We start from the raw sequence: 12,469 nt of genomic DNA, 5'->3' as shown, positions 1-12,469 counted from the left end.
TGCCGACGGTCAGCAGCAGCATCATGGAAGAAGCAGCAGCAGCATGGGAGCAGCAGCAGCAGCATGGGAGCAGCAGCATCGGGAGAAGCAGCAGCAGCATGGGAGAAGCAGCAGCAGCATGGGAGAAGCAGCAGCAGCATGGGAGAAGCAGCAGCAGCAACACGGCATGGGAGCAGCAGCAGCAGTATCGGGAGAAGCATGGGAGCAACAGCAGCAGTATCGGGAGAAGCAGCAGCAGCAGCATCGTGAGCAGCATGTGAGAAGCAGCAGCAGCAGTAGCAGCATCGGGAGAAGCATGTGAGAAGCAGCAGGGCGGTGCGTCTGGTTGTGCGGAGGGGCAGTGTCGGCTCGATGCTCAGAGCCACGCGGGCGAGCGAGGTCACGGGAAAGGTCACGGGGAAGGTCACGGGGAAGGTCACGGAGCTCGGAGGTGTCCCAGCCTCCCCCCGACCCCCTCACCGCCCGCCCCTCTGCTGCGTGTGACTCTCCGTCTGTGAGTCTGTGTGCTGGTGAGGGGCGGTATGGGGAGCGGTGGTGCAGCGGATTGCGCGCCAGCACCACCGACGGAATTTTTTAACCGGTCCTGGGTCTCCCCCTAGGTCTACTCGGCCTCAAATGCCAAAAGGCGGCCAGTCTACATCGGTGCTCGCAAACACCACTTGCATCGCCGATATGTTAAGGCCATACGCGCGATTATTTGCTATACATCTGATGCCTCGTAGCGCGTCCGCCGCTTGTTGCAGAGACCGGCGGGTCGAATCAGGCGGACCGCCCTGGTAACCACGGCGGTGTGCGGTACATTAACACCGCTCGCTACGCGCCGTCGGCTCCACTCACTCGGCGGACCGTTCAACATGCAGGTGCCGTGATTCGCGAGCCTGGACCACGGTGTCCAACATTTGTAAAAACTGTTGTCACATTACTCGGCTGGCACGAGTGGCGGATCGCAATCATTGGCCCCTGGGTTGCCGTGAACTCGTGACAGGGACCCTCGTAAGCAAAGAATGCCGTGGACTGGAGGAGGCCCTCTGGGGTAACGAAGCGAAGGAATGACGAGGAGAGAACAGAATATTTCGTCTCTCTCGCGGACAGCCCACGGCTCGTGCGGAGCCAGTGGACGGGATGAGGAGGGGGGTCACTGTGCGGGCAAGCCCCCCCACCCCCCCCCACCACCCCCCAAACCCCCCGTGACAGCTCTGCCTGCCCTGGAATCTGCCAAGAGCAGACGCTGCATGAAATGTATTGATGTGTTAATGTTTGTAAGTTTACACAAACATTACATGGAGACAGAGACGGGGGTGACCCCTCCCCCCTTAATGAGACCACGTGGCATCGATAGCGCGGGGAGGGGGGGCGGGAGGGGACAACGGAGGTAAGAATGACATCTTTAAACAAAAACAAAAAAAAATGATAAAAAACACGAAAGTTATCGTAGTTACGCTATGGGAACTTTTATTTTTAAATGAAAACAAAAATTCTGTTTCAAAATGACTCGAGACCTCGGTGCGATATAATGACCACACCGCTGGGACCTCCACCAGCCGGGGGGCATCCCCCTGCAACCTCCACCATCACCACACATCACCCACCATCACCCACCACCACTACCATCACCACCATCATTATCGCCTATCACCCATCACCCATCACCGGCGCCTACAGCAGGGCCAGGGCCTCTCGAGTAGGGGGACAGGCAGGCAGGCAGGGCAGGCGAACGGGTGAGTGCGGGTGGGTGAGTTGGTGAGCTGGTGGTCGAGTGAGTGCGTGAGCAGCTTGCCGAGTGAGTGAGTGAGTGGGTGAGCGTGTGGGTAGGGGTATTGGCGGGTGAGTGGGTGGATGAGTGCGTTGGTGGGTCAGCAGTTTGGTGAGTGGATAGAGGGGTAGGTGAGTGAGCGCGTGGGTGAGTGTCTGATTGGGTTGGTGGGTGAGCGGGTGAGTGAGTGGATAGAGGGGTAGGTGAGTGAGCGGGTAGGTGAGTGGCTGAGTGAGTGGGTTCGTACGTCTGCGGGTGAGTGAGTGGATGGATGGGTAGGTGGGTGAGTGGGTGGGTGGGTCGGCGGGTGAGTGAGTGGATAGAGGGGTAGGTGAGTGAGCGGGTAGGTGAGTGAGCGGGTAGGTGAGTGAGCGGGTAGGTGAGTGGCTGAGTGAGTGGATTCGTACGTCTGCGGGTGAGTGAGTGGATGGATGGGTAGGTGGGTGAGTGGGTGGGTGGGTCGGCGGGTGAGTGAGTGGATAGAGGGGTAGGTGAGTGAGCGGGTAGGTGAGTGAGCGGGTAGGTGAGTGAGCGGGTAGGTGAGTGGCTGAGTGAGTGGATTCGTACGTCTGCGGGTGAGTGAGTGGATGGATGGGTAGGTGGGTGAGCGGGTGGGTGAGTGGCTGAGTGAGTGGGTTCGTACGTCTGCGGGTGAGTGAGTGGATGGATGGGTAGATGGGTGAGCGGGTGGGTGAGCGGGTGGGTGGGTCGGCGGGTGGAGGAGCAATGTGTCATTCACGCACATGACAGTGAACACACAGTATAACACGATGTGTGAAATATAGAATCATCTCTCTGTATCTGCAGTTCGCTCGGCAATAATAACAACAACACAAAACAACAACAACAAGAATAATACTCATCAGCTCCTGGCTTCGAGACCAATAGTATCGACCAGCATCTGTTTCAACCAAACAATCATCTGCACCGATTTCATCAGCGGGAGTTGGGAGCTCCTCTGACACGAGCCAATGGGTCCCCTTGCCACGGCTCGCGGACACAAACGCTGCCGGATATTATCGGCACGGGGCAGCTGATGGACTAACACGCTCGACTCCGCTATCTCTAGGTCTGCCCACGGGCGCGCAGAACGATCCTGCGCGTACCGCGATCGTAGCCAGCATAATGCAACTATCCCGCAACAGTGACAACGACTCGGCCTCGTCTCTGCGACGGGCCGCTGTTTCTCAGTAGTCGTAGCATCGGAGGCAACCACAACAACAACAACAACAACCGAGGCGAAGCTCACAACAACGAGCGGAGCGCACCGGGTGGATAAAAGCGCAGCGGGCGGTACAGTGGAGGGGAAGGAAGCGCCTCTCAGGCAATGAAGGCATCGAGTGTCCAGTCACCATTCTCTCTCTACTGCTACGGTTACATTCACGCCATCGGATACAGGACAAGGGCCGCAACGGAGTGATAAGGCAGCTGTAGCCAGGCACAGTGACGAAGACGTCGACACGAGCGTCAGCAGGTGTCTTCACATGGAAGATATCGCACACAGTGGCGGGGGGAGAGGGGGGGCAGTCAATGGGATGGAGGCAAGGGTATAGGATGAGAGGTTGGTACTTGTGAGATGGTGAGAGGTTGGTACTCGGGAGGTGATGAGAAGTTGGTACTCTGGAGGTGATGACAAGTTGGTACTCGGGAGATGATGAGAAGTTGGTACTCGGGAGGTGATGACAAGTTGGTACTCGGGAGATGATGAGAAGTTGGTACTCGGGAGGTGATGACAAGTTGGCACTCGGGAGGTGATGACAAGTTGGTACTCGGGAGGTGATGAGAAGTTGGTACTCGGGAGGTGATGAGAAGTTGGTACTCGGGAGGTGATGACAAGTTGGCACTCGGGAGGTGATGAGAAGTTGGTACTCGGGAGATGATGAGAAGTTGGTACTCGGGAGGTGATGAGAAGTTGGTACTCGGGAGATGATGAGAAGTTGGCCCTCGGGAGGTGATGACAAGTTGGTACTCGGGAGGTGATGAGAAGTTGGTACTCGGGAGATGATGAGAAGTTGGTACTCGGGAGATGATGAGAAGTTGGTACTCGGGAGGTGATGACAAGTTGGTACTCGGGAGATGATGAGAAGTTGGTACTCGGGAGATGATGACAAGTTGGTACTCGGGAGATGATGAGAAGTTGGTACTCGGGAGGTGATGACAAGTTGGTACTCGGGAGATGATGACAAGTTGGTACTCGGGAGGTGATGACAAGTTGGTACTCGGGAGGTGATGAGAGGTTGGTACTCGGGAGATGATGACAAGTTGGTACTCGGGAGATGATGAGAAGTTGGTACTCGGGAGGTGATGACAAGTTGGTACTCGGGAGGTGATGAGAGGTTGGTACTCGGGAGATGATGACAAGTTGGTACTCGGGAGATGATGACAAGTTGGTACTCGGGAGGTGATGAGAAGTTGGTACTCGGGAGGTGATGACAAGTTGGTACTCGGGAGATGATGAGAGGTTGGTACTCGGGAGGTGAGAAGTTGGTACTCGGGAGATGATGAGAAGTTGGTACTTGGGAGGTGATGACAGGTTGGGACTCGGGAGGTGATGAGAGGTGCAATGATGAACGCTCGACTGCGGCAAGTGCGACACATGCAGTGAGCTCGCGCGCAGGCGAGAATGGATGAACAACCAGCCTGTGGATCACGTCAATTGGCGTTTCATCCCGAGAGAGATTCCCACGAACACACGAAGGCAGCGATCCCCCGTATCGCCTTAATCGGCGGTAGGGGGGGGGGCGAGGCAAGTGCTGTTCACGAGTAGCAACACCTGTGAAGGCCGGCACGGCACACGAGGGGGTGGGTGGCCAGCACCACGCACGCGCACAGACACACACGTGTGTCTGTGCAATAGGTGCTCGCTAACAGCACTTGCCCCAACAATACGAAGGCTATACTGGGGGGGATCTTTGTGTAAAATGCCACGCGCCTGTGGGGGCGCCATTTGATCCACGGCCAATGTGGAATCCACGCTGGTCAAACGCGCGATCGTGAATCGGGGAACATTTGAAGAAAGGAAAAAGGAAAAGTTGTCCGCTGTCGGAAATAATTGTTTGGGTAAAATCTCCGCGACGCCGATACGTGTAAGATCTGACGAAGGGAGGGCGCCTCAAGTGGCAAGTCAGGCGAGGCTTACACCAGAGGTCGCAACCGGGTACCCGATACCCGTACCCTACCCGATACGCGGCTACCCGTACCCGGCCAGGCACGGGTACGGGTAGCCGTTTGCGACCCTGGTGCGGCCGGGTACGGGTACGGGTAGGCCGTGAGTCACTGGTGAGTAACCGTTTGTCACTCATTTCGGGTAGGGTACGGGTAGGGAACGGGTACTCATACCCGGCCGGGTACGGGTACGGGTACCCATTTGCGACCCTGGTGCGGCCGGGTACGGGTAAGGAATCAAAACCCGTTTGCGACCTCTGGCTTACACCGGGAGGGGGGGGGGGGGTCCCGAGTGGAGTTTGTAATCGACACCAGAGGGCGCCGATGTCACAACGAAGCGAACCTCATTCTTTCGCGCGGCGCTTGATGCGCGGAGATGCAGAGCGCCAACTGCCCTGCCACGTCCAGGGGGTCAAGCTCAGACAGCCGCGTCAGGAGTAGCGGAGTGGTTCATCGTCGTGATGTCTGCTTCGTGTTTGTGGATCGGGGGCATTGCGCCGTTACGCGTTGTACGAGCCACTCCTCGGTGGGCACAGTCGTAACGCTGCTACTGGAGGGTGAGCATCTACATCATTAGACCTCCTTTGCCAGTACCAAAATATAATCATAGGGGTTTCCCCCCCCCCCCCTTTTATCTGGCAACAAAACTGAAAACCCGTGTGCATTAACCACAATACTTGAACACAAGTATTGTGGTTAATGCAGACACATGATTCCTCGTAAAAAGGTTTCAGTTTTTTTGCCAGGAAAAAGGGGAAAAACCCGATGATTATATTTTGGTACTGGCAAAGGAGGTCCCATGATGTAGATGCTTACCCCGAGCTCTCATTGCTTTGATAGTGCATTGTCTTTGAGCTGTGTACGAATTTTGGCGTCCTCTGGTCTAGCACCGATTGAGACGAGGCTGAAAAGAAAGCCGTCTCTGGTGTGGACCAATCAGTTTCAAGGACAATGCATTTATTATCAGAGTGTGTTTTTTGCTTGCATTTTGACCACAAGCATTGTGGTTAATGCAGACGTGATTCCTTGTAAAAAGGTTTCAGTTTTGTTGCCAGAAAAAATGGGGAAAACCCAATTATTATTATTCTACTGGAGGGTTTTTAATGCTCCAATCTGCGACTGAGACCTTTACAGACCACGAGATACACTCATCGCTGTCAAGAGCCGGCTTCGGCTCGTAGCCACTCACGCTACCTCTCTGCCCTCTCTCTCTCTCCATGTGCTGTGAAGAAGGCCCATGTCCCGAAACGTCGCCTATTATATAATTTGTATATTTGTTTAAGGCCACGTACAGTGAGTGATATTAACGAATGTGTGTACACATATATACAGACACACACACGCGCACGTGTCAATAAAACTACGGCGTTAAAATCTCCCTTAATTTGCCTGAATACCGAAACCCATTTCTTCAGGATGCGGTGGTGCTGCTAGAAAGTTAAAGGCGCAGCCGTGAAAGTGCTCACTCGCGACACTGCTGGCGGACACTGCCTCCACTGGAGGGAGCTCTAAAGCGCTGCCTCTAGAGAAGCCCCCTTCTAAAGAGCCCCTCTCTAGAGAGCCCCCCTTTAGAGAGAGCCCCCCTGGGGGGGGGTAATTGGCCTACTCTTCCACGCTGTGCTAGACGATGTCTTGAAGGAGGTGGGAGTGGCCGCACTTCTCCCCACCACACAGAATCCCTGCCGGCTTCACCGCGGCGGCGGTGACCATTTACATCAGAATCGTTATTTCGACTGCCAGAATCCGATGAGCTATGAAGCTCGTGTTTCCACGGATGGGACATTTCATTTCTAAGAGAAATCTGTGCCACCAAATCGTTTCGGCCGCCGCACCAAGGGAGATGGGAATCGAACCTCTGGATCGCAAGTCCACGGTGCGATCCCCAGTAACACCACGGCGGTGGTGTGTGGAGGTGTGAACGAGTTTTAAGAAAAAAACAAATCCTGACATTCCTGGGAGCTGCCAAGTGAACGAAACGCCAAGTGAACGAACACCAAGTGAACGAAACGCCACGTGAATGAAACACCAAGTGAATGGAACACCAAGTGAATGAACGCGTCGACTTGTAAGACAGAGATGGTGGTGGGGGGCTGGGTGGTTTGGGGGGGGGGGGCTGGGGGGGGGCATGCACTGAGTCCAGTGAGGGGGGGGGGGGTCACAACACGTGACAAGCGACAAGGACGCACGTGCTCATGCACCACTGACCTCGGTCTGCGGCCACAATCCTCTGGTAAGGATGGACCCGCAGGTCGTGGTGCCTTCGCAGTTTACTCGCCACGGCTCCTGCGGCGTACGCCAACCACCACCACCACCACCACCACGCAGCAGCAACAACAACAACAACCACCACCACCACCAAGCACGGTTAGCGAACAGGGTCCAGTCACAACTGGGCTTGGATGGCTCGCAACACACACACTCACATACACTCACACACACTCACTCGCACACACTCACACACACGCACACACTCACATACTCGCACGCACACACACTCACATACTCACTCACACACACTCACTCACTCACACACACACACTCACACACTCACATACACTCACACACACACACTCGCACACACTCACACGCGCACACTCACTCACACACACGCAAATACACACTCACTCACACGCACACACACTCACTCACACACTCGCACACAGAGACAAAGATCCCACCGCGTCAGCCTTAACAGGCTGTGGGGGCAAGCCCTGTTAGCGAGTGGCACCTTCATTGTTGTTGACACACAAAGCAAAGACGCGAGCACTGAGAGCTCGAGTTAGTGGGTGGTAGTGGGTGGTAGTGGGTGGGTGGTAGAGGGTAAGCTAAGAGAGGGGGGACATGAGCACAGTTTGGATTGGTGAGTTAGTTCAGTCTGTGGCTGGGACACAACGCGCACACAACACACGAGTACCGAGCCGGTCACAGCAACGTGGCCTTGCAGCTGGTAGTGGGGAGGGTTGGGGAGTTAGTGGGGAGGGTGGGTGGGGGGGCAGAGAGGTAGTGGGGGGGGGGTAGAGACGTGAGCACGAGTTGGTTAGAGACGCACACACAACGTAGCCGGCTCACGCGAGGGGGCCGTGGGGCCGAGCTGTACCACCTCGAGTGTGAAGGTGACAGAGAGGAGGAATCTGCCGCGTGCAGAACCCCTGGGCAGGTCTCAACACACGCGCGTGCACGTGCGCGCGTGCGTGTTGGGGGAGCGGTGGTGCAGCGGTTAGCGCGCTGTGCTACGAAACCGTGCGACCCGAGTTCGATTCCCGCTCAGGGCCAACGCCAGTGACGATTATCTGAACCGGTCCTGGGCCTCCCCGAGGTCTTAACAGACTGTTGGGGAAAGTGCTGTTAGCGAGCACCTATGAAGGCCGGCACGGCACACGAGGGGGCGGGTTGTCAACACCGCGCCTGGCCGCCTTTGTCTCCCGTTTGGCGATGTTTACTCATCGCACTAGGTACTCATTTACGGCTGAGTCGACCTAAGGGAGGCCCAGGACCCGTTCAGACAATCGTCACTGGAAGTCGGTTGCCGTGAGCGGGAATCAAACTTGGGTCGCCGGGTTTCTTAGCGCAGTGCAGTGACCGCTACGCCCCCGCCTACCCATAGGTACACACACATAGGTACACACACATCGGTACACACACATAGGTACACACACATCGGTACACACACATAGATATACACACATAGGTATACACACATACGTACACACGCACGTGTACACCTGGGGGTGGGTATGGAGTGGTGTGGCTATCAGGCGCCGTGCCACTCTCCCTGGACACGGGGGAGGATCGGGGGCCAAGTTGGGAGGCTGGCGGGGATTCTGTTTCGTGTCATCGTGTCGTCTGCCCCCCACCACAAGTTACCATCCTCCCGCAGCTCGAGATCCCCCGCCCGCCCCCACCGAACGCCCCCACCGAACGCGACCGACGCATAGAGGGGGAGCACGTGGGAAGCACGTGTGGAGCACGTGGGAAGCACGTGTGGAGCACGTGGGGAGCACGTGGGGAGCACGTGGGAAGCACGTGGTGATCACGAGGGGAGCACGTGGGGAGCACGTGGGAAGCACGTGGTGAGCACGTGGGGAGCACGTGGTGAGCACGTTGGAAAGCACGTGGTGATCACGTGGGGATCACGTGGGGAGCACGTGGGAAGCACGTGGGGAGCACGTGGGAAGCACGTGGTGATCACGTGGGAAGCACGTGGTGAGCACGTGGGGAGCACGTGGTGAGCACGTTGGAAAGCACGTGGTGATCACGTGGGGATCACGTGGGGAGCACGTGGGAAGCACGTGGGGAGCACGCGGGAAGCACGTGGTGATCACGTGGGGAGCACGTGGTGAGCACGTGGGAAGCACGTTGGGAATCACGTGGGAAGCACGTGCACGTGGGGAGCACGTGGGAAGCACGTGGTGAGCACGTGGGGAGCACGTGGGGAGCACGTGGTGAGCACGTGGGAAGCACGCGTCTGTACCGTGCGAATCGAGATGCAGGGGATGAGCATGAGAAGAAAGGGAGGGGGGCTCCAAGTGTGGAGAGTGGGGGGCAAACAATACACTTAGCCCCCCCCCCCCCCCACAGCGAGCTAACTATACCTCTAAAAAGGGGGGAGGGGGTGTAAAAGCCAATTCACTCAATATGCGTTATTAAACGTATGTTTCTAATATCGTTATTATTGGGCTACTAACTTCTCGTGTTAACACGACTCCGCTATTCAACCGAACGTGGAATGTACTCGAGATGGCTCGCGATAAAAACAAAACAGCGCCGTTTGTGCGTGACAGACAGAGAGAGAGAGAGAGCCGCTGTGGCCGAGGTGGTGGTGGGGACATCCCACACACTCTGGGACTCAACCATGGACTGGCATTCTCCACACAGCTCCCCGTGTCAGCTACAGCCCCTCCACACAGCTACACTCAGCCTCCCCGTGTCCCCTGGGCTACAGCTCTTCCACACAGCTACACTCAGACTCCCCGTGTCAGCTACAGCTCCTCCACACAGCTACACTCAGACTCCCCGTGTCAGCTACAGCTCCTCCACACAGCTACACTCAGACTCCCCGTGTCAGCTACAGCTCCTCCACACAGCTACACTCAGCCTCCCCGTGTCAGCTACAGCTCCTCCACACAGCTACACTCAGCCTCCCTGTGTCCCCTGGGCTACAGCAAATCCACCAGAATTGGTGACTTTTTCCTTCCTATTTTACATCTGCGGCGTCGACTTCGCCCCAAATCCTTATCCAACACCACCCCCCCCACACACTACCCCCACTACCCCCCCCCACACTAACCCCCCCCACACTACCCCCCCCCCACACTAACCCCCCCCACACTACCCCCTAACACTCATGCTCCCCCACCCCCCTCCCCCCCCTGGTAGCGCCGTCCGTGAATCAGCGCGTTCTGCTCCGACACAGCTGTGCATGTTACTAGCGTCCCGTCACACGGCCCGGCGGGGGCTCCCGTATTTACACGCGTGGAGACCTGGGGGGGGAGGGCGACATGGGGGGGGGGGGGGGGTGGGGAGGGAGGGAGTTGCGTGCGTATCCCGGGCTCGGCTCGGCGTGACGCGGGGTCGCACACAGAGCCCCCACCACCAACCCCCCCCACCCCGGCACGAGGCTGGCTGGGTTTGGGGGGGGGTCAGGGTCAGGGTCAGGGCCCGTGATGTCCACGTCGGGCTAGCAAGAGAGTGCTGGCGATGGTGTTGTATGGGCTGGTGACGGGGCGAGTGATATGAATAGGGCGAGTTTGATAGCGCCAGCGATATGAATATGGCCAGCGGCGTGGCTGGTGATATGGACAGGGCCAGTGCTAGCGTGCCGGCGTTGGTGACGGGGCGAATCTCGGTGCTAACCACGACGATGCCGCTCAGTACCCTTTGAGCTCGCGATACGGGCCGGTGCCCTGTAGCAGGCAGCGTGGACAGTGCTGCTGGTGCTAGTGGTAGAGACAAGGCCCGGAGCGCCAGCCGACGGCGGACGAATTGGCCGCAAACCCTGGACCCGACCGCGGTTCACTGCGAACTCTCAAGAGATGAGAAGTCTCACAGCAGAAGGCCACCACGAGCCCCCCCCCCCCCCCACCTCGTCATCCACCTCATCGTGCCTGGCACCGCTGCACGCGAGCCAGACTCGTGCCGGAGGACCTGGGCCGATCTCCCTCGGCCTGCCCCAGTGACCCCCCCTGACCACCACCACCACCACCAGGGCCCCCATCGCCTCCCTCTCAAACCGCCCACCCTCCCCGACACCTCGCCCACGCTCCATGCAGCCATGGTGCAGCTCCGAGCTCCAACTCCCACCTCCAGGGCTCCGCTGGCGCCGCCACCACCGCGGCGGAGGAGGAGGAAGAGGAGGAGGAGGAGGAGGGACGTGGGTGGCGGAGTTGATTTGGTGGAGAAAGGGGAGAGGAGGGGGGTAGGGGGGGGTAGGGGGGGGTGCGGTGAGACCCCCACTTCACACAGTGACCACGACTACCGGAGACCGACTACCTCCGTCTACGCGCACGAGTTGGTCCCCTTAGCGACGTCAAACAAACAACAACAACAACAACAACAACCGGCGGCGGCGGCGATAACAGTGACCACAACAACAACGGCAACAACAACAACAATAGCGGTGATCACCTCGCGTGCTACATCAGCCTCGACTGAAGCCGACTTCGTCTGGGGCTACAGTGGGTGCTGGGGTGGGGGGTGGGTGATTGCGGGGTGGATGATGTGGGGGGTGGGGGGGTGGGTGAATAGGGTGGGGAGAAGGTCACAGACCCGGCCATCCCCGGGTCAGCCAGGGGTCACCCATGCAGGGTGGAGGAGGAGGAGGAGGAGGAGGGGAGGAGGAGAATGGGGGGTGGGTGGGGGATGCGATGGGCCCTCGCTCCGCACTCTCCCTCTCCGCGATGCCGCCGGGTGGGATCAGGAGGGCCATGTCCGCCCCCCCCCCTCCTCCTCCTCCTCCCCCTGGCGCCGCTAGAACGCGTGGGAACGACAGACACGGCGGGTGGCCGGGCAGCAGCAGCAGCAGCAGCGGGGGTCTCGGCACGCGCGTGGGCCCCGTGCCACCCGCTCTCTTAGCCCTTCATGGGGAAGGCGACGCCTGCGGGGGGAGGAGACGGGACACACGGCGCCAGCGCGGTGAGCTCCACGCCCGCTACCTACTACCCCGACGACAATTTTCCACTGGTCTATCCGACCCGAGCCAGAATTCGGCGCGGCTCGGGAAGATTGTGGGGGGGGTTTCCACAGCAGAAGCCGAGCCGTGCCCGCTGACGTCACGCCGAACGAACGATTCCGTTGGTCATCTTAAAACTAAACTGAAACGAAACCGTGTTTATGTTGCCAAGTGAGGCTCACTAAGCTTAATTCTAGATTTGAAGCTTTCGTGACTGCAAGGATTCATACTCTTAGTTCTTTCGGTAAAGTCACGTAGGTAAAAAATGAAATTAATACAAATAAAAATAAAATAAAAATCACGACGTTTCGGAGGCAACACAAGTCTCCGTCATCAGGTGGGACCGTCACAGCCAGATTTGCTGCATCAAGTGAGGCAGGGAT

The 12,469-nt window shown here is 57.9% G+C and overlaps 1 protein-coding gene across 2 annotated transcripts in view; it reads right to left on the bottom strand.

Moving 5' to 3' along the window:
- Positions 1-1,435: 1,435 nt before the first annotated feature.
- Positions 1,436-12,469, bottom strand: part of QKI (QKI, KH domain containing RNA binding) — a 100,435-nt gene continuing 89,401 nt past the window's right edge. The window contains exon 6 of one of the 2 annotated variants that reach the window (XM_061566938.1): positions 1,436-10,398. In XM_061566938.1, the coding sequence (XP_061422922.1) occupies positions 10,355-10,398 (44 nt within the window). In that variant the 3' untranslated portion in view covers positions 1,436-10,354. The remainder of the gene's footprint in view (positions 10,399-12,469) is intronic. The other variant, XM_061566948.1, reaches the window with a different exon arrangement.

The sequence above is a fragment of the Lethenteron reissneri genome, chromosome 5 (assembly GCF_015708825.2).
Source record: "Lethenteron reissneri isolate LAM-NWPU_2019-01 chromosome 5, ASM1570882v1, whole genome shotgun sequence".
In the NCBI taxonomy this organism is placed as follows: Eukaryota; Metazoa; Chordata; class Hyperoartia; order Petromyzontiformes; family Petromyzontidae; genus Lethenteron; species Lethenteron reissneri.
Note: the sequence above shows the minus strand (reverse complement) of the source record. Positions and strands in the feature narration are given on the sequence as shown.